At 43.1% G+C, this 23597-nt stretch overlaps 1 protein-coding gene across 1 annotated transcript in view; it reads left to right on the forward strand.

Annotated features, from left to right (window-relative positions):
* The window catches only part of ITGAV (integrin subunit alpha V), a 182176-nt gene that overhangs the window by 28800 nt on the left and 129779 nt on the right, over positions 1-23597 (forward strand). The window contains exon 2 of the mRNA XM_029605959.1: positions 4586-4713. Coding sequence (XP_029461819.1) covers positions 4586-4713 — 128 coding nt within the window. The remainder of the gene's footprint in view (positions 1-4585; positions 4714-23597) is intronic.

The following is a 23597-nucleotide window of genomic DNA, read 5'->3' on the forward strand; positions in this document are numbered from 1 at the left end:
AGTCTGTGTTTTTGAACTGTAAAACTCGGGTCTTTGTGGTTCTTTTCCCTATTCTTTTAGTGATATTAAACCATACCGTTTGATGATCACTGGTGCTGAGGTGGGTGCCCACCTGGACATCGGAGACATTATCTCCATTAGTGAGCACTAAGTCGAGTATAGTTCCTTCTCTCGTGGGTTCCAATACCATTTGTTTGAACAAAGATACTTGCATGGCATCCACTATCGCTCTACTATTTTTAGTTTCTGCAGATGGGATTTTCCTCCTCTAAAGACGTCACAAATGCACATTCCCAAAGTTGACATAGTTCAATAACTATCTTTAAAATAAAATATTTTCTGCCTTTGTTGTCTGGGTATTAGTTTTTTTGGCTTTCAGTGCTGCTGCCTTCTTAATTTTTCCCTTTTCAAAGCCTCCTTTCCATTTTCTCTCTCTCTCCTCCTTCCTTCACTTCCTCCCTACTTCTGTCTCTGACATTGATCTTTTTCTTTCATCCCATTTCTGTGCTTCTTTGCGCAAAACTAGATATCACCCCCTGCTTCTCCTCCTCCTCCAGTTCTTACTGCTTCAGCTTTTTATTTCCCTAGCCGTTCCCTCTATTGCCCTTCATCTTACTCTCAATGATCTCCAGATATCTGGCTTCCTTGTCCATACCATGCAACTATTGCCTCTCTTCAGGCTCTCATTCCCCTGCCGACTCTCTCCAACCGTCCACATTAAAGCTCTCCCATCCTCATCTCTTTACCTCTCTACTTTTCATTTCTCCACATCTTTTTTTTTGTCTTGCAGCCTCAGTCACCACTCCCTATCCTACCTCTCTTGCTCTCGTACCTTCTTTGTTCTTCCCAGACCACAATCTCCTTTTCATCTTTGCCCTGTCGCCCAGCTTTCTATCTCCTAATCTCACTTCTCTTCCCAGCCCTTCTTTCCCTCTTTCTCTCTCTCACCATCTTCCCATTCTCCACATTGTCACTCTTCCCCAGCCTCCTGTGTCTCCTGCTGTCTTCCACGCACTCCACAGCCCTCGGCTACTTTCTTCTTCCTCTTAGCCCCTCACCATCTCAAGCTCTTTCCCCATTGTTCCCCTTCCTCTTGACTCCAATCCCTTTTTTCTGCTGTCCTGCATCCACTCTTCTTATTCAGCCACCATCCCTAATCCCCTCTCTAGCTCCCTCCGTCCCTATTTCCTCTCTTTCTCTCTCTCTCACTTTCTCTGCCCTGTTAGAAGACAGGAAACAGAGAGTAGGATTAAATGGTCTGTTTTCACAGTGGAAAAGGTAAACAGTGGAGTGCCTCAGGGATCTGAACTAGGCCCAATGCTTTTTAATATATCTATAAATGATCTGGAAAGGAATAAGACGAGTGAGGTGATCAAATTTGCGGATGAAACAAAATTATGCAGCGTAGTTAAATTTCAAGCAGATTGTGATAAATTGCAGGAGGACCTTGCAAGACTGGAAGATTGGGTTTCCAAATGGCAGATGAAATTTAATGTGGACAAGTGCAAGGTGATGCATATAGGGAAAAATAACCCTTGCTGTAGTTACACAATGTTAAGTTCTATCTTAGGAATCACCACCCAAGTAAGAGACCTAGGCATCATAGTGGATAATACATTGAAATCGCTGGCTCAGTATGCTGTGGCGATCAAAAAAGCAAACAGACTGTTAGGAATTATTAGGAAGGGAATGGTTAATAAAACGGAAAATGTCATAATGCCTCTGTATCGCTCCGTGGTGAGGGCACATCTTGAATACTGTGTGCAATTCTGGTCGCCCCATCTCAAAAAGGATATAGCTGCACTAGAGAAAGTGCAGAGAAGGTCAACCAAAATGATAAAGGGGATGGAACATCTGCCCTATGAGGAAAGGCTAAAGTGGTTATGGCTGTTCAGTTTGGAGAAGAGATGACTGAGGGGGGGTGGGGGTGTGTGTGTGATAGAGGTCCTCAAAATCATGAAAGGACATGAACAAGTTAATGTAAATCGGTTATTTACTCTCTCAGTTAATAGAAAGACTAGGAGGCACTCCATGAAGTTAGCAAGTTGCTCATTTAAAACAAATTGAAGAAAATTCTTTTTCACTCAGTGCATAGTTAAGCTCTGGAATTCATTGCCAGAGGATGTTGTTATGGTAGGTACTGTAACTGGGTTTAAAAAAGGTTTGGATAAGTTCCTAGAGGAAATATCCATAAACTGCCATTATTAATAAACAATAGTAACTTGAGATTTATTTAATGTTTGGGTACTTGCCATGTACTTGTGACTTGGATTGGCCACAGTTGGAAACAGGCTACTGGGCTTGATGGACCCTTGGTCTGACCCAGTATGGCATATCTTATGTTCTTATGTACCATCCCAGATTTAGTCTGACACTTCCCAGATCTTTGCACACTCTGTCATCCTATCACCCTCTCACTCTTTGTCCAACCAGCCTCAGCTTTCTTGCCCTCTATCTGTGGTCTTTTCTCTCCCTTGCTGGGTTCAAAAAAGGTTTGGATAAGTTCTTTGAGGAGAAGTCCATTAAAGGCTATTAATCAAGTTTACTTAGGGAATAGCCACTGCTATAAATTGCATCAGTAGCATGGGATCTTCTTAGTGCTTGGGTAATTGCCAGGTTCTTGTGGCCTGGTTTGGCCTTTGTTGGAAACAGGATGCTGGGCTTAATGGACCCTTGGTTTGACCTAGCATGGCAATTTCTTATGTTCCCATCCTGAATGCTCCCCTTTCCCTACCCCAGCTCCATCCTACCCACGGCATCCCAGGAACAGTCTCACTTTCCATGTCCTTCATATTTTGTAGGTCTCCATCTCCTTGTCTTCATATACAGTGAGGGGCGGATTTTCAGAGCCCTGCTCGCCGGGAAGCCTATTTTACATAGGCCTACCGGCGCGCGCAGAGCCCCAGGACTCGCGTAAGTCCCGGGGTTTTCAGAGGGGGCGTGTCGGGGGGCCGTTTTCGGGGCGTGTCGGGAGCGTTCCGGGGGCGTGGCTACGGCCCGGGGCGGCCCGGGGGCGTGGCCGCGCCCTCCGGACCCGCCCCCAGGTCGCGTCCCGGCGCGCAGGAGGCCCGCTGACGCGCGGGGATTTACGCCTCCCGGAGGGAGGCGTAAATCCCCCGACAAAGGTAAGGGGGGGGTTTAGACAGGGCCGGGCGGGTGGGTTAGGTAGGGGAAGGGAGGGGAAGGTGAGGGGAGGGCAAAGGAAAGTTCCCTCCGAGGCCGCTCCGATTTCGGAGCGGCCTTGGAGGGAACGGGGGTAGGCTGCGCGGCTCGGCGCGCGCCGGCTATACGAAATCGATAGCCTTGCGCGCGCCGATCCAGGATTTTAGCGGATACGCGCGGCTCCGCGCGTATCTACTAAAATCCAGCGTACTTTTGTTTGCGCCTGGAGCGCAAACAAAAGTAGGCTATTTGCGCTCGTTTTAAAATCCGCCCCTATCCTTTTACCTGGTCTCCACAACCTCATATGATGTTTTCCCTCTCTCTATCCCCACACGATCTCATGTTCGTCTCTCTCTTGTCCCCTCCACCCCAGGTACAATTTCCTCTCCCTGTCTCACCCCATATACAATGTCTCTCTGTCTCCACCCCCACTCCAATGTAGGTCTCCCTCACTCTGCTCCACTCCACCTTACTCCACTCCATGTATGTCCCCCCATGTGTGGTATTTTCAATCATTCCCCATACCCAGCAGCCATATCCCCCAGCTTTTCTTTAGCCCCCTTCCCCACAGCTAGTGAGTGCACTGTTCAGTAGCTGACACCATGAGACTTCCCCACATGGGCATCAAAGCTGACATGCTGTTGAGCACTGTTCCTCCTGCCAGACATGCATGTGGTGGGGGATGGCATGATGGAGGCAGATGAGGACCAGCCCAGCAGACAGTACTGGCGGTTCCTAGATCATTCCTCATTTGACAGTAGTCGGGTGACCATCCAGCTTGCTTTAACTGTCTGTTATTTGGAAGTTAATTGCCAGTTGGAAAAGAAGCCCAAATATCAATTAAAATGTAAATATATTTTTTGCTGTGAAATTTTGTGACATGACACCTCCAACTCTAGAAAAGGGTAAAGCAGTCATGAAAAAGCACTATTCTAGGCTTTTGGGTCCTGCTGCTGCAGCACTCACAACTTGCAACCAGAGGATACATCACATTTTAGGAAATGGTGACACCTAGAGGTTGGCAAAGAGCATCTTAGTAACTACTGCTGTATGAACTTCTTTACAGGAAGGATTATGGGAGCCATTGAAGCTGCAGAATAATTTCAGCCCAAATATACATTGGGGTTGGCTACATTGAAGTGCAGCAGCACTTCAATGTAGCCAACCCCAAGGCAGTTGCATCGCAGTGCACATCCATGGGCATTTGACTTTTCTTATGCACTGCACCATGCCAGTCTTATTTTGGAAACAGAGAACACTTTTTTTTGTCTTTACTATGCTCCTGCCTAGCCACTGATGTTATGTGCTTGGTATCTATCTATGAATCAACTTGACTTGCTTTTTAGGGTCAGAATGTTGTAGAGCTGGCACCTCTGTGAGGTCAAATCTTGAATCTGCACCTTTTTTTTTTTCCTTTTTGTAGGATATTTTTGCTGGTAGGAGCCCCCAAAGCAAACACTTCCCAGATGGGCATTGTGGAAGGAGGTCAAGTGCTCAAATGCGGCTGGAAGCAAAATAGGGATTGTCAGCCAATTGTTTTTGACTCCCAAGGTAAGATGTCTGAGATGTTCATGCTGCACACTAGCCATAGAGAACTTGTGAGCTCCGAATGGGGGTTAGAATGAGTTTTTTTTTTTCCCATCTATAAAAGGTTGAGTAGAAGTTTGAATAGGGTTTGGATTTTGAATTTGATTACTTTCCTTTCCAACCTGAGCTCGAGGCTGTATAGTTTTTTATTGGGGGGGGGAGGGGAACCATCTTCCTCCCAAAGAATTAATTTGTCACCCTCCATATACTAGAGACACTGACATTTTAGTCTGAAATTCTTCTTGAATTGTTCAAGGACTTCCAATATTAGGGACTGGAGAACCCATTCCATAAACTGTATAGCATAAAAAAACCCCACATGCTGGAGGTAATTTTGTAATATCATATGTAAATTAACTGACAGAATTGCACAAACATTTATATCAATTATCAAAGCAGACATGAGTATATGTCAACACACACACACCTACATACACCTATAACCCCATCCCTGGGTGCTGGAGTGCTACCCGATGGGGCCATAAACGGATTTGGTTCACTCTTTGAGGCTAGCTTTGCATGGTCTCTTCCTTTCATCCTTTGTTGAGTGTGGGGGGTGGGGTGGGGAATTACTCCCAAGGCCTCGGGCGGTAAGGATGACCCCTCGTGTCCTTGTTCTCTTATCTCTGGGAGGAAGGGGGGACTGTATGTCCCAGTGTGTGCTGGATGGGCTAAATAAAGTCACTGGAGCCAACATGTTAGTGTCCAAACAAAATCTTTACTGTTGCAAATCTATGAAAGACAGTACAACAAGTGTATCCACAGCACCACAGAATCTTTCCTTTTTACAGTCTGCTCCTCAATCTGTGCAGAAGTGTCTGACGCCAGAGCCAGGGGGAACGTCCACCCTCCAGGGCTTGGGAAAAAATGGAGTCCCCAGGTGGGCAGGGTGTCCTTTGGATGGGCAGAACACCCCTTCTGGCTGACCAAAATACAAAGTTACTGTTTCTGCGGAGAGGGAGAGTAATTCTCTCTCTCTCCCCAGGGGTTTGAAAGCACCGGATGGGTGTCGTCAAGAATGTTAGGCTTTGCCTTTACTCGCTGTTAGGTGAGTTCCCGGACTTCTTTGGTTGTGAATCAGTCCTTTTATCTCTTTGCTCTGGATCCCAGATGGGAGGGATTCCCTGAAGCAGGCAATTCTCTGAGCTTCAGTCAGGAAGGAAGGACAGCCAGAACTTCCTCCTGGATCTTGAAACCAAATCTTTTCCAAAAACTGAAGATAACACCAGGGTGTATCCTTGCAGTAGGTCACTGGTACCCTCTGTGACTGGGCTGATTTCAGTTTTAAAGTATACTTCTGAGGTTGGGAGGTGGGTTTCATCAGGTGGTCAGGGTCCCCTAACCTGGCCACCATCATTGGCTTTTTTTAAAATTAATTAATTGATTGATCGATTTTTATTTATTTATTTATTTATTTATTTATTTTTTACATGCATGGTTTCCCCCCTCTGAGCCACAGGCACTCATTGATTTCATCAGTGACATCAGTGGGACCACAGCCTAGCCGGCTTGGTGTGCCATAGACTTTCCTGAAGCTCTCCGACGCTGATCGTTGCTTTTTAAAAAAAAAAAAAAAAAATTATCTTCACAGCGATGCCTCAGGGCACTCACCCAGTTACTTGGTGCTCATGGCTGGAGGATGCCGGCAGCCACAGCGCCTCAGTGTGTTTGCAGCCTGCTCCTGACTCCCTCGGATCGCGCCTCGTATACCTAGGCCTGGCAGGGTTAAGCCTAAGGGAACAATGACTCTAGCAGCAGGAATGACTGGCAGCCGCAACAGCCCTGATGCTGCTTAGCTGCCCGGGAGTCTATGCATATTGTGGGCCTCAGCCGCTAGTTGAGCCTCCACTCCTGCCCCTGCGCATGCTGTTGGTGCTGCTGCTGGATGCTGGGCCCACCACATTCAACTGTGCTCAGCTGACACCCAGGCCGTTTCTTCACTGTCACCAAAGATCTAGGAGACCCCTGAGAAAATGTGAGTTAGGCTAAAAAAAAAAAAAGTGAGAGATTTGGGAAAATGAATATGGCAATGAATATAAGGAAAGTAGAGGACTTTTAAAGATAAAAAAAAAATGGCAGCGATGAACAGAAATAAATCAGAGAAAAGTTACTGACACTCAGGGGAATATATTAAAAGCAGGGTCAAGGAGCAAAATTAAAAAATTGGCAAAAAGGTAGTGTCCAACCACCCTATGCTCAGTGGTTAGTCCCAAAGCTACCTGGAGAAATTAGTACTGCTATGGCAACCGACGCCTGGACCGAAGCCGTATCCCAGGAAACATGGCAATGGCTTCCCTAACGACAAGTAATGAGGCAGGCGCGGCATCACCTTAGAAGGTCAAAGCACAGGGGAAACTAAGAAAATTGGAAGAGAGACCACAAATAGTAAGAGTAACTAAAATTTTAAAATAGTATTACTAGAAAACCCAACTAAGAAAGGTAAGCTTTAAATCTGATTTAATATACAAACTAGAGAGTGACAGACAACGACAACAAAAGCAGGGATTTGCTAGGATGTAAAGACTGTAGGCAGTTTAGGGAGAAGCTTGGTGAGATTTGATGTGAGCAGGAGCATGTTACTGCAGCTCGTCACCAAGGCCCATACTGGGTCAGAACAAGGGTCCATCAAGCCCAGCATCCTGCTTCTAACAGTGGCCAAACCAGGCTACAAGTACCTGGCAAGTACCCAAAAACTAAGTCTATCCCATGCTACTGATGCTAGTAATAGCAATGGCTATTTTCTAAGTCAACTTGATTAATAGCAAGTATTGGACTTCTCCTCCAAGAACTTATGCAAACCTTTTTTGAACCCAGCTGCACTAACAGCATCCTCTGGCAACAAATTCCAGAGCTTTATTGTGTGTTGAGCGAAAAAGAATTTTCTCCGATTAGTCTTAAATGTGCTACTTGCTAACTTCATGGAATGCCCCCTAGTCCTTCTATTATCCGAAAAAGTAAATAACCGATTCACATTTACCCATTCTAGACCTCTCGTGATTTTAAACACCTCTATCATGTCCCCGCTCAGCCGTCTCTTCTCCAAGTTGAACAGTCCTAACCTCTGTAGTCTTTCCTCATAGGGGAGCTGTTCCATCCCCTTTATCATCCTGACATCAGACAGGGCAGAGTTCAGTATCTTCACACTCACACTTTTGAGAGTTTTGCTGCAATTTTAGTCTGGTATTCTGAGTGTGAGTTTTTTTATTTGCAGTGTGTATGGTATGTATGGAGTATGAGTGAGTTGTTTAGTACCGGTATATACATTAACATATGCTGGGAAGGGTGCCAACGAGATGGATACTAGGAGGTGTTTTAGAATGTACATGCGAGTACAAAATGAATAAAGATTTTGCATTAAGATATTGTTTCAATATGTAAAATGTTGGGTGCTTTTTTGTTTTGATATGTGTCTATAAATTATATATGATCCTACTTTAGGGCAGTGCCAAAAATTTGTTTGTGCTCGCTGTCTCGGAAACTTTTTGGTAACAAAAGAATTGCATTCTCTTGCTATGATAGCTGTGGTCACAACATAATTGTGTCCCAGATAGGGTAGGGTGCCACGGTGTTATTCCCCTCCTCCCCCCATCCCTCCTGCAGTACTGTATAAGTTCTCAAAGGGATCATCCTTATTTCATAGTGAATTCCTTGTACTTCATCTTAGCTAAAGCACTGAAGGAAAAAGTCACACTAATACCTGCCATGTGGATTCTGGTTTCTTGTGCTGTTAGAATGAGCCAGTTAAGAATGCATTTTGCTATGAAAGGCCTCCCATGGCATGTGAGCGCCGGGGACTGTGTAATAATGTTAGCATGATAGTTCCTCTCTGCTGCAGTTTCCCCTTTGCCTCCTTTCAGTCTTCAAATTTGGGGTAGACAGCTCTGGTCCTCCGGGGCTGCAAACTAGACTGTTTTTAAGCATATCCACAATGAATATTCATCAGATAAATCTGCATACCTGTGCCCTATGAGTCAGATTAATTTAGTTTATTTTAGCTATTATGAAAAGCAGTAACTGTTTGTTGCCCCTCAAAAGCCAAGTGTTCTGCCTATATATAGTTATATCCCATTTATCCTTAGTCCATGGCTATTTAGGAGCTGGCATGAAGGCTACACTTTTGAATAATAGCTGGCATGAAGGCTACACTTTTGAATAATAGAAGGACTAGGGGGCATTCCATGAAGTTAGCAAGTAGCACATTTAAGACTAATTGGAGAAAATTCTTTTTCACTCAACGCACAATAAAGCTCTGGAATTTGTTGCCAGAGGATGCTGTTAGTGCAGTTAGTGTAGCTGGGTTCAAAAAAGGTTTGCATAAGTTCTTGGAGGAGGAGTCCATTAACGGCTATTAATCAAGTTTACTTAGGGCTCAGTAGCATGGGATCTTCTTAGTGTTTGGGTAATTGCTAAGTTCTTGTGGCCTGGTTTGGCCTCTGTTGGAAACAGGATGCTGGGCTTGATGGACCCTTGATCTGACCCAGCATGGCAATTTCTTATGTTCTTATGTATTGTTTTCGATACAGGACTCTGAAGATAGAATTTATCAGGGTACACCTTATTATATAGGATAATTACCATGAGAGCAAATTCCCTGCCTCAAGGTTACTTTCAGGCTGATTCAGTAAAGTCCGCGGGAGAGTGGACGAACGCTCGCCCTCCCGGCGCGCGATGCAGTATTCAAATTAGGTGGTGCGGTAGAAACGGGGAAAAGGAGGCGCTAGGGACACTAGCGCGTCCCTAGCGCCTCCTTTTGACCTGGAGTGGCGGCTGTCAGCGGGTTTGAAAGCTGACGCTCAATTTTGCCGGCGTCAGTTCTAGAGCCTGCTGACAGCCACGGGCTCGGAAACTGGACACCGGCAAAATTGAATGTCCGGTTTTCGGCCCGACAGCCGCCGGTCCAATTAAAATTTTTTTTCTTTTCTTTTTTTACTTTTTGCATCCTTCGGGACCTCCGACTTAATATCGCTATGATATTAAGTCAGAGGGTGCACAGAAGCAGTTTTTACTGATTTTCTGTGCACTTCCCCGGTGCCGTCAGAAATTAGCACCTACCTTTTGGGTCGGTGCTAATTTCAGAAAGTAAAATGTGCAGCTTGGCTGCACATTTTACTTTCTGTATCCCACGCGCATACCTAATAGGGCCATCAACATGCATTTGCATGTTGAGGGCGCTATTAGGTGCCGCGGATTGGACGCGCGTTTTCCTCCCCTTACTGAATAAGGGGAAAGGGAAAACGCGCATCCAAGAGCAGGCTAACAGTGCGCTCTGTCGGAGCGCACTGTACTGTATCGGCCTGTTTATTATCTAAGCTTAAGCCAAGAGAGCTTAAGTGGCTTGCTCGCGGTCATAGGGTGAGTATTAGAAAAGAGAATTAAATCCATTTCTTAAAGTTCACAGTTGTGGGCTCTAACCTGGATGATATACTGCTACTTTTAGCTCTACGTTCTTTCTCCCCTGCTCCTCAAGACTAGTTTTTCAAATATATAAGAGTCTAAAAGGTTAGGGCTCTTCAGTTTGGAGAAGAAAGGGGTGAGGGGAGATATGAAAGAGGATTATAAAATAATAAGTGGAGTGGAATGAATAAACAATCAGTTTTTTACTCTTTCAAAAGATACAAAGACTAAAGGACATTGAATGAAGTTACTTGAATTTAAGACAAATAGGAGAAAATATTTTTTCACTCAACACATAAGTAAACTCTGGAATTTACTGCTAGAGGATGTGGTGAAAGCTGTTAGTGTAGCTGGGTTTAAAAAAAGGTTTAGATAAGTTCCTGGAAGAAAAGTCCATAAACAATTATTGAAGTGGAGTTGCAGAAATCAGCTGCTTATCCCTGAGATAAAAAATAAAAAAATCCTGCACTCTTCTTAAGAGCCTCTGTAGTGATGGGGCTTATGAGAGAAGGGGCGATACTGAACCTGATGTCTCCAAATGTAGAAAGGATGCTCTAGAACGAGGGTTTATGAGATGAGGGTGAAAAGGGGTAGATTCAGGAGTAATCTTAGGAAATATTTCTTTACAGAGGGGGTGGTGGAGGCATGGAACAGCCTCCCAGTGGAGGTAGTAAAAACAAATACAGTATCTGAATTCAAGAAAATATGGAATAAATACAGGAGATCTCTAAGGGAGTGATGTAAATTATAAAGCTAAATTAATTGGAGGGATGGGCAGACAAGATGGACCATGCAGTCTTTTTCTGCCGTCATGTTTCTTTATTTCTAATGTCCGGTAGACAAACATCTGAACACCGGTAATGATCAGGCAGTATGGTTTGAAACAACAACTAAGGCAGAAGGGAATCACACAAAAGTATGAGTCCTGGATTTCAAAAATATCAGCTTTGGTAAAATGGGGAAGTCCCTTAAGGAGATGCTGGCAGGGTGGGAAGATATAGGTGAAGTGGAAGAGTAGTCATCTAAACTAAAGGAGCTACAGAAAATACAACATTTTTATGATGTGATAGTAAAGAATAGACTGATTATGCTTTTCAAAACAGCTGAACAAGTAAAGAGAAAAATGTCAGCATTCAAAATATTCAAGGGCTCTCATAAAGAGAAGCACAAAGAAGAATATCTGGTTAAACTGAAAGAGGAGGAAAATAAGATGCCAAAGGTACAAGTACAAGAAAAGATAGGTAAAGAGAGGTGAGAAGACTTTTTTCAGGTGTCGGTGATAAAAGAAAGGGGGAGACTGGGCCTGAGGAGACGAGAACTGCATGGATGGCATTGTGGAAAAAGCACATGTTAAATAGATACTTAAGAACGTAAGAATTGCCATGCTGGGTCAGACCAAAGTCCATTGAGCCCAGCACCCTGTCTCTGACAGTGGCCATAGATCCCATAGATCCCATAGAGTATATCTAATTCCTTTTACTAACGCCCAGGGATAGCAATAGCTTTCTTTAGTTTACCTGGCTAATGTGTCATGGACGTTTCCTTCAGGAACTTGTCTAAACCTCTTTTAAACCTCCCTATGTTAATCACTTTGATCACGTCCTCTGGCAACAGACTCCACAGCTTGATAGTGCACTGAGTGAAAATATACTTTCAATGATATATTTTGAATCTGCTGGTTGTTAGATTCATGGAGTGTCCCCTTGTTTTAATATTATTTGAAAGGTAAATAACCGTCCTGTATTTATCCATTCCACCCTACTCTTGATTTATAAACTTCTATCATGTCCCCTCTCGGCCATCTCTTTTCCCGAACTTAAGAACTCTAGCCTGTGGAGTCTCTCAACATAAGAAAGGTATTCTACCCTGTTTATCATTTTGATTGCCTTTCTCTGCACCTTTTCTTTTTCTGCTATGTCTGTCTTGAGATGGAGCAATCAGAACTGCACACAAGGTGTGGCCGCACTATAGCTCGATACAGAAGCAATATGATATTTTCTGTTTTATTTTCCTTTCCTTTTCAGATCATTTCTAATATTCTATTTGCTTTTTTTGACTGCTGCCATGCACTGAGCCGAGGATTTCAGTGTATTGTCCACAAGGACTCCAAGGTCCTTTTCCTGGGTGGTGACTTCCAATGCAGAACCCAACATCGTGCACCTGTAGTTGGGATTATTTTTTCCTAAGTGCATCACTTTGCACTTTTCAGCATTAAATTCTATCTGCCATTCAGATGCCCAGTCTCCTAGTCTCACAAAGTCCTTCTGCAGTTCCTCACAGCGTGCTGCCGATTTAACAAATTTGAAGTTTTGTGTCATCTGCAGATTTGATCACCTCATTCATTGTTCCCTTTTCCAGATAATTTATAAATGTGATAAACAGCACAGGTCCCAATACTGATCCCTAATGACCTTTCTCCATTTGGAAAGCTGACCATTTAGTTCTACCCTCTGATTCTGGCCTTTTAACCAGTTATCAGTCCACAATAGAACACTGCCTCCTATCCCATGACTTTGTAATTTCCTGAGGAATCTCTCATGGGGGACATTGTAAAATGCCTTCTGAAAGTCCAAATATACTGTATCAGCTGGTTTACCTTTACCTACATGTTTATTTACACCTTCAAAACATTCTAAAAGATTGGTAAGGCAAGACTTCCCTTTGCTAAAGCCATGATGACTCTTCCCCATTATCATGTCTATCTATATAGCCAGTGATTTTGTTTATAGGAATGGCTTCTACTGTTTTGCCCAGCACTGAGGTCAGACTCACTGGTCTATAGATTTCCAGATCTCCCCTAGAGCCCTTTTAAAAAATTGATGTCACATTAGCCACCTCCATTGTTCAGGAATCATGACTGTTTTAAATGAAAAGTTATAGATTATTAGTGATAGGTTAGCAATTTCATATTTTAGTTCTTTTAGAATTCTAGGGTGGATGCCATTTGACCCATTTGTTTGTTATATTTTAGTTTGTCAGTTTGATTCATTTCATCTTACATTGTTACAGATATTTGGTTTAGTTGCTCAGAGTTTCTATCATTAAAGAATAGTTCTGGTAAAGGTATGTTTCCAGGCAAAGAATTAATTCACTTTTTCTGCTATTTCCTTGTCCTCCCTGAGCACCCCTTGTTTTCCCTTCTGTCATATAGTGGCCCAACTGGCTCCCTCACAGGCCTTTTGCTTCAAATGCACTTAATAACTTTTTATTATTAGTTTGTGCCTCACTGGCAAGCTTTTTCTCAAAGTCTCTCATGGCCTATCTAGCTGCTATTTAATATCTAACTTGCCAGTGCTTATGATGTTGCCTGTTTTCATCATTTGGGTCTGCTTTCCATTTCTTGATCAATGCTCTTCCATTTTTAACTGCCTTTTTTACCTAAGCATTAAACCACACTGGTTGTCATTTGATCTTCCTTCAACCTTTTTTAATGCATGGAATACATTTTATCTGGGCTTCTAAAATGATATTTTTAAAAAATGTTCATATCTTACACAAACTTTCACCCCTTATAACCACTCCTCATAGTTTATTTTCTAATTCATTTCCTCATTCAATCATAGTCTCTCTTTTTAAAGTTATATGTTACTCTAGTAGTTTTAATTAATGTCCTCCCTCCAATGATTATGTCAAATTTGATTGCATTATGATTCTTATTGTTTAGCGGCCCCACAAGAGTAACACCTTGTACCAGGTTGTGCTTTCCACTGAGGACTAGATCTAAAGTAGCTTCCCTTCTCGTTGGTTCTAGGACAAGCTTCTCCATGAAGCAGTCATTTATGGTATCTAGAAACTTAACCTCTCTAGCATGTCCCAATGAGACATTGACCCAGTCAGTACCATGGTAAGTGAAATCTCCCATTATTGTTACCAAATTTATTTGATTTCTTAATTTCAGCTATCATTTCACTTTCTCTTTCTTCATTTTGATCAGGTGGCTGGTAGTATACACCTGCTGCTATATATTTACCTATTAAATATGGAATTTCTATTCATAAGGATTCCACACTGCATTTTATTTCCTGCAGTAATTTTATCAAGCTTGACTCTTAAGTCATCTGTTACATATAGTGCTACCCCTCACCAGTTTGATATGCTCTTCAATTCAGTATTCATTAAAAAAGGGATTGTTGACAAAAGTACATAAGGTAGTTGCCATGCTGTTTATGGAAGTGACCATGTGGCACAAAGCCATAGGACTAGAAGAGCTACACCCTAGGATATTAAGGGAATTTGTGTCATGCACCCTTCACTGTAGTCTATTTCATTGTGTCCTTTTGTTTAGTTTATAGATACTTTCTGATGGTGGATTCTGCTGCGCCCTTTGGCACTTGCCCTATTTTCAATTAACAAATCAAAATTATTGTGTTGGTGTATTGAAGGATTAATATAATTATTTTGTTTTGAAAGCAATATAGAAAGGATTTGTCCATTGGTTTTATCGATAATGTTATGGTGTACACTGCATTCACTTAGCATGGGATATTTGCACGGATTCTGTGCGTTGTTGATTTAACATTCTTGCTCTGAAAACACTCCCAGGAACGAGTCATGAACTGTATACCTCCGGGCACACATACCTTTGCTGTGACTTATATACACTGTAAACCCTGGAAGTGTCTTCTTTGAATGGCTGGCTTTTCACTTGATTTTATTTATTGACAGAATGGAATGATTAGTCCAAAATATCAGAAGTTCTACCATATGACTAGGGGCCTTTGATCTCAGTTTTTATTTTATTTTCCTGGGAATTTCTCAGTATTTGTTATAACGATCAAAAACGGGAGAAAATCAGTGGGGAAAAAAAGTCGTATTTTTTCGCCGCTGTTTTTCTCCCATTTTTATTCATTATAATAATCACTGAGAAATTCCCAGGAAAAATAGAATAAAAACTAAAAACGAATGTCCCTACATATTACATGTAGTGATGTAGGAATTTGAGCAGTTTGGTTAATTTTTATCTATATGATAACTCTTATCACTCTGATTTGAAACTACAGTCATTTTAGAAACATAAAAAATAAATAGAAATGTAATGGCAGAAAAAGACCAGTCACACTAACTAATTCAGCTTTACAATCCCTAGGACTCTCTCTGAGAACCCATGTATATCCCATGCTTTCTTGAATTCAGATACTTGCATGTGGTTTCCTTTTTGTGCACTTTCAAGTTAGAGAGAGTGTGTGTGTGTGTGTGTGTGTGTGTGTGTGTATTTTTCATAACATAGTCACAATCTTTTTTTGGTCTGTATTGTCATCTTATTAGGTTTGCAGAATATAGTAACTGTAGGGTCATTCTGTGGCCACTCTGAGATCTTTATGAATGGCAGTCTGTAGGAAAAACTAAAGAACAACTTCACTTTCCTTGTTGTTCTTTCACCCTATCTGTGAGCAGACACATTAACGTGACCCTTCAACTCTGGGCCGCCTTCCTGATTTTCCCTCTTCCCCCACCCATTTAAGTCCTACCTTGGGCCATCTGTAATTCAGCCATTGACTTTGGTAAGAGATTATGGCTCACAGCTCCCTTTAGGATCCATTACAGATGCATCTTGAATCGTACCCATAGGTGTCGCTGGTGTGCAATGGCAATGACTGCCTCTCCCCTTTTGTCCTCCCACTACCTCCCAGGGTCTGTGGGTTCTCCCGTCACAGTAGATTCTACTCTGTGAACAAGTCCCTTTTAACCGCTGCGCAACTGTACAATACTTCATAAATAATAATTAGTGGTTAAGATAACTGAAGTGAAAGATTCTCACAGGTTTTAGAATTTAGTTGCTAATTGGTTGCAGATGGCTGTGGCGAGTTTCTTTAGCAGGGATTGTGTTGGCTGCTTTGTCATTCTCACAAGGTGAACAAAAAAAAAAAACAACCTGACTCCCAGAATAATTGTTTCACAAAGTAGCATTGATTCATTGTAGAGTTTTCTGTTTTTTGGTTTTTTTTTTCTAACAAAGATAGTTTCAGATGAACAGTGCTGCAATGTGTTTTACATCTGTTATCAGGAGCTGGGAAAAACACTTCTGGATTACCAAGTCAGTCTCGCACAGCTCCAAGGGTTTGTTTTCTTCTCCCTCTGTATCAGATTTGCTGGGATTGATTCAGAAGCCAAAGAATGTTGTTGGGCGCGTGGGTGGAGATGGCTGGAAACAGTTCGACGTTGCCTCAGTGCTTTCTGTGTTAAGCAGCAGAGAGTCCCACAGTATGGAGGTTTTCAGTAGAACATTCTGGGGATTTCCACCATCACCCATTTCATTATTTCTTCCAGAAATAAAGGTTGACCAATAAGTTGTAGGTGACAGTGTTTTTATTTGATTAATTTAATAGGTTTATGACTTAACTCTCCAGAGCTGTACTCCCTTCACCAGGGGACTGATATGAATATTATCAGGTCCTCTGGTTTTCCAGTGAGGCCAGAGTGACTCTCACATTATTTGCAGGAAACCAGCGACCCTCTGCTGCCTTTCACTCCTCCCTCTGGGCTGCCTTACTCGTTGCAGCTTCCCTTCCCGTGCCGGGGCTGCCTATCTCAATTCCACTCAGCGAGGGCTATGCCTTCCCATTCATTGCATTTTTCTGCCTGTACCAGGATGCCTCACTTATTTCTCTCTCCAGCTCTGCTGGTCTGGCTGCAGTGTTTGCTGACCGCGTGTTAGGGAGAGACAAAAAGAATGGTGACCTGTTGAATGCAGCAGGGGGAGGGAAGGGTAGGGTTAAAGGTCGAAGGCAGTATAGAGGGTCTGGCACACTCTAGTTAGAGCTGCAGAAGGGTGAGAGAGGGAAAAAGGGAGGGATGGCAGAGAAATAGGGATCTGGCGACATGAACCTTCATTCTCAGCCAGCCAGGGAGCTTTTCCCCATATTATATCCCCTCCCAAATTGATTTTTAATTTGCAAGCTAGCAGTGCTCAAGCCAATCTTTGGGAACACACTGGCTGGTCTGGATTTCAGGCAACTCATAATGGATATGCACAAGATATATTGTCTCTACCAACCTGGTTCATACATACGAATCTATCTTGTGCATATTCATTATGAGTTGCCTGAAACCCAGACCAGTTAGGGTGCTTTCAGAGACTGGGTACTACACTGGGGAGAAAGAACCAGTGTGGTAAATAAGAGGATGTAACCTGTATGACACAAAAGAGGCTCTTACAGAGAGGGAAAGTTCACAGCCTTCCTTTCCATGTTTAAAAGCCAAACTTCCATATAAGGGTAGGGAGGCAGCTGTGCTCCCGACCAGTCTCCAGCATGGCTCAGGAGCCTGCATCAGCAGCTTGGCACTCCTCTTCCCCTCAGGGGCTTCTTCCACAGGGCCTACTAGTCACATCAGTGGCAGGGAACAAAAGTACTGCTGAAACTGCCTTCAGTAAATGTTACTGCTACAAAATCTTATTGAGAGAAGATTTTTACGTATAATGTAAGATGATATAAAAATAACTTGCCATCTTGTGTGTATAAACATTTTGAGCTTTTTTAATGACCCTGGCAATTTCTTCCTGCTCCTTTGGGATTCTAGCTCTGTTGGACTTCAGTACTTTGAATCTTCACTCGTAAGAACCAAGTCTCCCCCTCCCAATATTTTGTACCTCCCTTCTCTGCAGTCCTAGGCTGGGAACCACAAACTGTGACTGCTTCAGGAGCCTACAGTAACTCCTATTTTTCCTGCTTGCATTTCCTTTATAAATATGGAGGTTGGGGTTGGTGTGGGGGGAGAGAGGGTCACCTGCGGAGGCTGCACGCGCGCTCGCTCGCAGTCTCCGTGCCCGAGTGCTGACAGAGTGCTGGTGCTGCCAGTGCTCAGTGATAGTGGCAGGGCCAACACCATTTTGGGAATGAGCTGAGATGAGCCAGGAGCTGAAGGAGAAGAAGTGGCAGATTGGGAGCCTTGGGAGGCAGAAGGTTATCAGCTTGACAGTTTTATTGCTATTTTGAGGTCCCTCAGGCCTCCTTTACCAAACACTGGCCTGGCTGGCCATATACCAGCTGATTGGTAACCCTAGAGTTCCGTGGAAATTGGCCAGGACACATTTCCCTTCTTTAGTGATAGTGATCAGGCAAGAATTGCGTATCCCTACTTTAGAAGAATAAAATGACTCTCTGATTGTATATGTGGTAAATATATAGGAAATTAGAATTGACGGGAACCAGGAAATGGCAAGATATTTATTTCAGGAATCCAGGAGAGGGAGACAGGATGGAGAATTCTCTTGACCTGGTCAACACTTGGTAGCCTCTAACATCAGTCATTTTTAATAAAAGGGAACGGGATTATTTCATGATAACCTCATGTAACTGTAGTAAGTGGAGAATGATGCAATGCAGGCATCGCTGAGCATTTGTCCCGATGCATTTGAAACCGATTTTTCTTGGATTCTTGCTGCAGTCAGAAACTGGTTGGCAAACTCATTTGGATTTTTATTTATTTATTTGTGTGTTTTTATATACCGAAATTTGGTACAAGCCTTCACTCCGGTTTACAAGTATAACAACTTCTTACATTAAAATCATAACATTGATATAATATGTTAACAGATACACTTTAACATTTATCTTTACTAACGGTAGCATGGTAATTTTTAACTATACTAATGGTAACAAGGCAACAAATAACTTTACTAACAGGTATGGTAACTTTAAGTTAATGTTATACATTGTTAATATTTACTTTTCCGAATTCTATGTGAAGATGGTTTCATATCTTGATGTGTAAATGTGGATCGGTAGGTCTGGAGGGAGAGTGGTTCAGATCTCAGGAGTTGGGGTAATGTGGTTCAGATTTCGGGAGTAGAGGGGGTGGAATTCATGAATCAGGTGACTTGATTGTTTGTGAAGGGTTTACTAACCAATGCCGTCATTGTAAGTTTGTTGAAATAGCCATGTTTTGAGGAGTTTTGATTTGTTTTTTGAATAGTTTAGTGTCATTTTATAACCTTAGGTTTTCAGGTAATGAGTTCCATAGTTGAGGTCCAGCTATTGATGCTGCTCTATCTCTAACTGTTGTGAGGCTAGCAGATGTGACTGATGGGATGATAGCAGAGCCTTATTAGCTGATCTTGTGTTGCGCTGTGGGATATGTTTTTGGAATATAGTATTTAGACTTTCATTTTCGTTGTTATTTATGTTTTTGTGGATTATGGAAAGCAATGTATATTCTATGCATTTCTCTATGGGTAGCCAATGGAGTTCCTTTAGTACTGGAGTGATGTGTTCAGATCTTTTGTGATTTGTGAGTATTCTCGCTGTGGCATTCTGTAGTAGTTGTAGAGGGCGTGTGGATGATTTGGGTAGTCCTATTAGTAGTGAATTGCAGTAGTCAAAGCTTGTGAATATTAGGGATTGGAGAATGGTTCGAAATTCAGGTAGGTTTAGTAGGTTTAGTAGTCTCTTAAGTATTGATAGCTTGTAGAATCCTTCTTTGGTTTTCATGGCTATGTGTTTTTTGAAACTCAATTCAGAGTCGAGCCATATCCCAAGGTCTTTTACATTATCACTCAGTTTGATCATGGTGTTGTCTATTTGGATTGCGTTCTTGGTTTGGTTTAGTTGGTTTTTTCTTTCAAGCAGTATACATTCGGTCTTGTCCATGTTAAGGCATAGATTTATTTGATTTAGAGTATTTTTTTATTGTGTTGAGATGGGTGGCTGTTAGTTTGAGAGCATTCTTGATGGTATTAGTTACGGGGATGAGTAATTGTATGTTGTCTGCGTACAGATAGTAGGAGATACTGAGGCTTGAAAGTAGCTGGCATAAAGGGAGTATGTAGATGTTGAACAGTGTGGTAGATAGGGATGAGCCTTGTGGCACTCTGGATTTTAGCGGAATTAGATCGGAAAGGGAAATATTAATGTTTACTTGAAATGTTCTGTTTAGAAGGAAAGAAGTGAACCAGTTTATTGTTTTACCAATTAGGCCAATTTCAGATAGTCTGTGGAGAAGTGTTTGATGGTCGACCGTATCAAAGGCTGTGGATAGGTCTAGAAGTATGAGTTAAATGAGAACCATGCTGTAACTGCGTTTTTGACACAGCAGAGCTCTCTCATGAATGGACTAATAAAACAAAGCAGCACTCATGCCAGGAACAGAAAACAAGTTGTTTTCCTTGAGCCTATTACTTCCGCCCTACAGCAGTCATGCAGAAATTCACCTCTACTGTGTTTGTACTGGGTGATCAGATGTTTACTTTAGCTGGGTGCATTTACTGGAATTGGGGAAATCTTTCTTCTCTCCCTTAGGAAGCTATCATAAGGCATGGATTTCCTGCTTTTTTATTAGGTGTGCCCTGAACTGGAAGTCATTGCATGTACAGTGCATTTAGTGAGGAAAAGGTGCTTCCTGACTTCAGTGTGTTGTCTGCTGTGCTTTATAACACAGCAGACAACAGCTTCATAGCATTTTCATTATGGTGAATCATAATGACAAAATTGCAAGTGGTCATTTTTTGTTGGGTGCCTCACTTTTCAGTAATTGAAAGGGAAGTATCATCTGCACAGATTTTACATATTGTGCTCCTTATCTTCATAGATGTTGCAAAAAGCATACTTTTTTTTTTCAAGAGTAAGTTAGTTTTAAAGCCTTGGGAGCAGCATACTCTACAGTCATTTTGCCTTCTCTGTCCTAGAGCCAGGATGTATTCCAAGAAGCATTGCTGTGTGACAGAGTGTTGTTTCCTTTGCAGTCCGAGAGCAATTACCTCCAGTTAGTGCTCCTGAAGTCCTTCTCCCTCCACCACAGTTCCTTGGGTTTGCACTCCCATCTCTAGCCATTGCTGCTGCCACTTCACTAAACAAACATAAAGTCCTGAAGCCTTTTTTAGCTGCTACAGTTGAACCACCCTCTTGGGCTAAACCCTACTGCCTGCTTCCCACTGATTCCAGTCCTAAAACTGGCCTGAGCCATGCTCTGCTGCCTGCCTTACATATACTCAGGTACCTGGCAGCAGCTCAAGTGACACCTGCTGCTTATCTCCCACCAACTTTGGCCTCCTTTTCTTGTTGGAGAGTTCCCCAGTGGAGTCAAACCAGAGTGCGCACACAAATGAGTTTCCTAGAACATCATTTGTACTCAGTGAAGGAGGCTAAAGTGACAAAAACAAGAAACAGGCTTTCTCCCATACTACTCCAAGGCTATGGAACACCTTTCCTAAAGAACTGTGATTGACTCAAGATTATTATTATTTGTTTAATTTGATTATTTCTTAGCATCTAGTCATATGAATCCAGAACCAGCAGATGTCAGCTTTTCTCCAGCTCCATCAGCACTGACTCCTGCAGTGACATCAGCCTGCCATTTTTCTCCGTCTCCAGCAGATGGTGGACATGCATCTCTCTACTGGGGTTTGCCTCAAATTTTAGAAGGAGAAAGAAACAAGGAGATTGAATTCATCCGGCTCTCCTTTGCTGCTACCAAATGGACCCTCTCCCAGTTGAGATTTCCTGAGGTGATTTCCATCGTCCCTCATATTTGCCATTGTCCAGTAGCTGGCTTTTGAGCTGGCATGAACTTAGCTGTAATAAAAAACAAACAAACAAAAAAAAAACCACAGCTGAAAGGCAAGTGGGTGCAGGAAGCCGAACACGGCAGTAGTGGTCTATGCCCTCTTCCCCCACAGCCGGAGACCATGCTTGTACTCAGCAGGGATGGGCTGAACTCAGGTAAAGGTTTTTTTTAATTTTGAGAAGAGAAGGGGAATTGATTAGGGATTCCTCCCTTCCCCTCTTCCGGTCTCCATGCTCCGCAAGCGATCTGATAGTTGTTCTTGCCTCTGGTGATGCTCAGGATCAGGGGGCAGCCTGGCAGGTTGAGCAGCCCTTGTGGCTAGGCCTTGCTCCGAGGCTTTCCTGGTTTGCTGCGTGGTAGGCCACAGCAGCGCCTTTGCGCGCTTTTTGTGTACTGTATACTGCCTTCTTCGGTTCCGTTGGATTTGCTCGACTGTGTGGCCTGTTGTGCATTTTGATTGTGCGCCTAGATGAGCACCTAGCTGGGCGCCTAGTTCAGCGCCTAGTTAAGAGCATAGGTGCACCTTCTAGGGCACCCAAATTGTGTACACACGTACCTGCCTTTTTTACGCTCATACACACGAAAGTACTTGTTTTTATGTGCATTGCCTGAGTATCCTGTTGGAGCTCATTTGGGCGCTTATTTCGACATGGTGTTGTGAGCTTTATCTGATGGCATCTGTAGTGAAGAAACCTAAGTGCTTTGCCCTGTGTGTGGCATGTCACATTCGAGCATCTCAGCCTGGCACTATTTGGAGGCTCAGGGAGAATTATTCCTCTCTGATTTTACTAAGCCCGGTTCTTCTTAGCCTGGTGCAGGAATGGAGGAAACTGCTAGAATGGTCGCCTGACCTTGGGGCTTCCCTAACTGGTTCATCAGCAGGGGAAGTTAGTTCAGTGGGCTCAGGCACCTGCCCCTGGGCCTTGGCATGGATCAGTCTGCCTTTTCTTTGGTGGAATATTTTCAAGGCTTGAAATCCTTTCTTTAGGCACAGTCCTCAGCTACAACCAATTTTGCCAGGCCAGATTTGCAGGTGGTGAAATCTCACTCACATGGTACTACGGTTAAGTGCCAAAGTACATCTAGATCAGCAGCAGGTCTTCCCAATAGGGATCCAGATGGTATGGATGTTGAGGCTGATCCTGACTCTGGAGGATGGGGAAATTCCTCTGGGCCTGGAACCATATAGGACTATGTTGTGGTTCTTTCACAGAGATGAGTTACTGGCTGTGATTTCCCAGACATTAAAGATGCTGGGAGTACCTGGGGCTGATTCCATGTTTGAGCCAAAGAAAAAAGCCTCTTGTTTGTTTCCCTGTTATGGAGGCCATTCAAGAATTGATTGATCTTGAGTGGGGTGCCCCGGAAGTTAATTTCAAAGGGGGTTGAGTTTTAGAAGGCTTGTATCCCTTGGATCCAGTGGCGAGAGAACGTTTGCATTTTCTGAAAGTAGATGTGCTTGTCTGTGCCATCTCCAAGTGGTCGATGATCCCCATGGAGGGAGGAGCATCCTTGAAGGATATGCATGATAGAAGGATTGAGGTCATCTTTAAGCAAGCATTTAAAGCAGTGGCAATGACCTGATAGATAGCTTCTTGTTGTTCCCCGGTGGCTCGCTCTTGTTTGCTTCTCTCTCAGGAGGTGGATGATTCTGGAGTGAATTCCAGGGCAATTATGGAGCCAGTAGCTGCCTTTTTGGCAAGATGTGGGCTGTGATTTGGTCTGTGCATCAGCCAGAGATGTGGCTTCGGTGATAGTGGCCAGGCATCAGTTATGGCTGAGAAATTGATTGGCCGATGCAACCTCCAAGGCTAAGCTTATGAAATTACCTTTAAAGGCTTGCGCTTCTTTGAGAGCGAGTTGGAGAAACTGGCCAATAAATGGGGGTGAATCCCCGGTTCCTCTGTTGCTGCAGGATAGATTACCAGTGTTTTCTGTGCTTCGCGGTTTTGGGA

Source organism: Rhinatrema bivittatum, chromosome 6 (genome assembly GCF_901001135.1).
Source record: "Rhinatrema bivittatum chromosome 6, aRhiBiv1.1, whole genome shotgun sequence".
NCBI lineage: Eukaryota > Metazoa > Chordata > Amphibia > Gymnophiona > Rhinatrematidae > Rhinatrema > Rhinatrema bivittatum.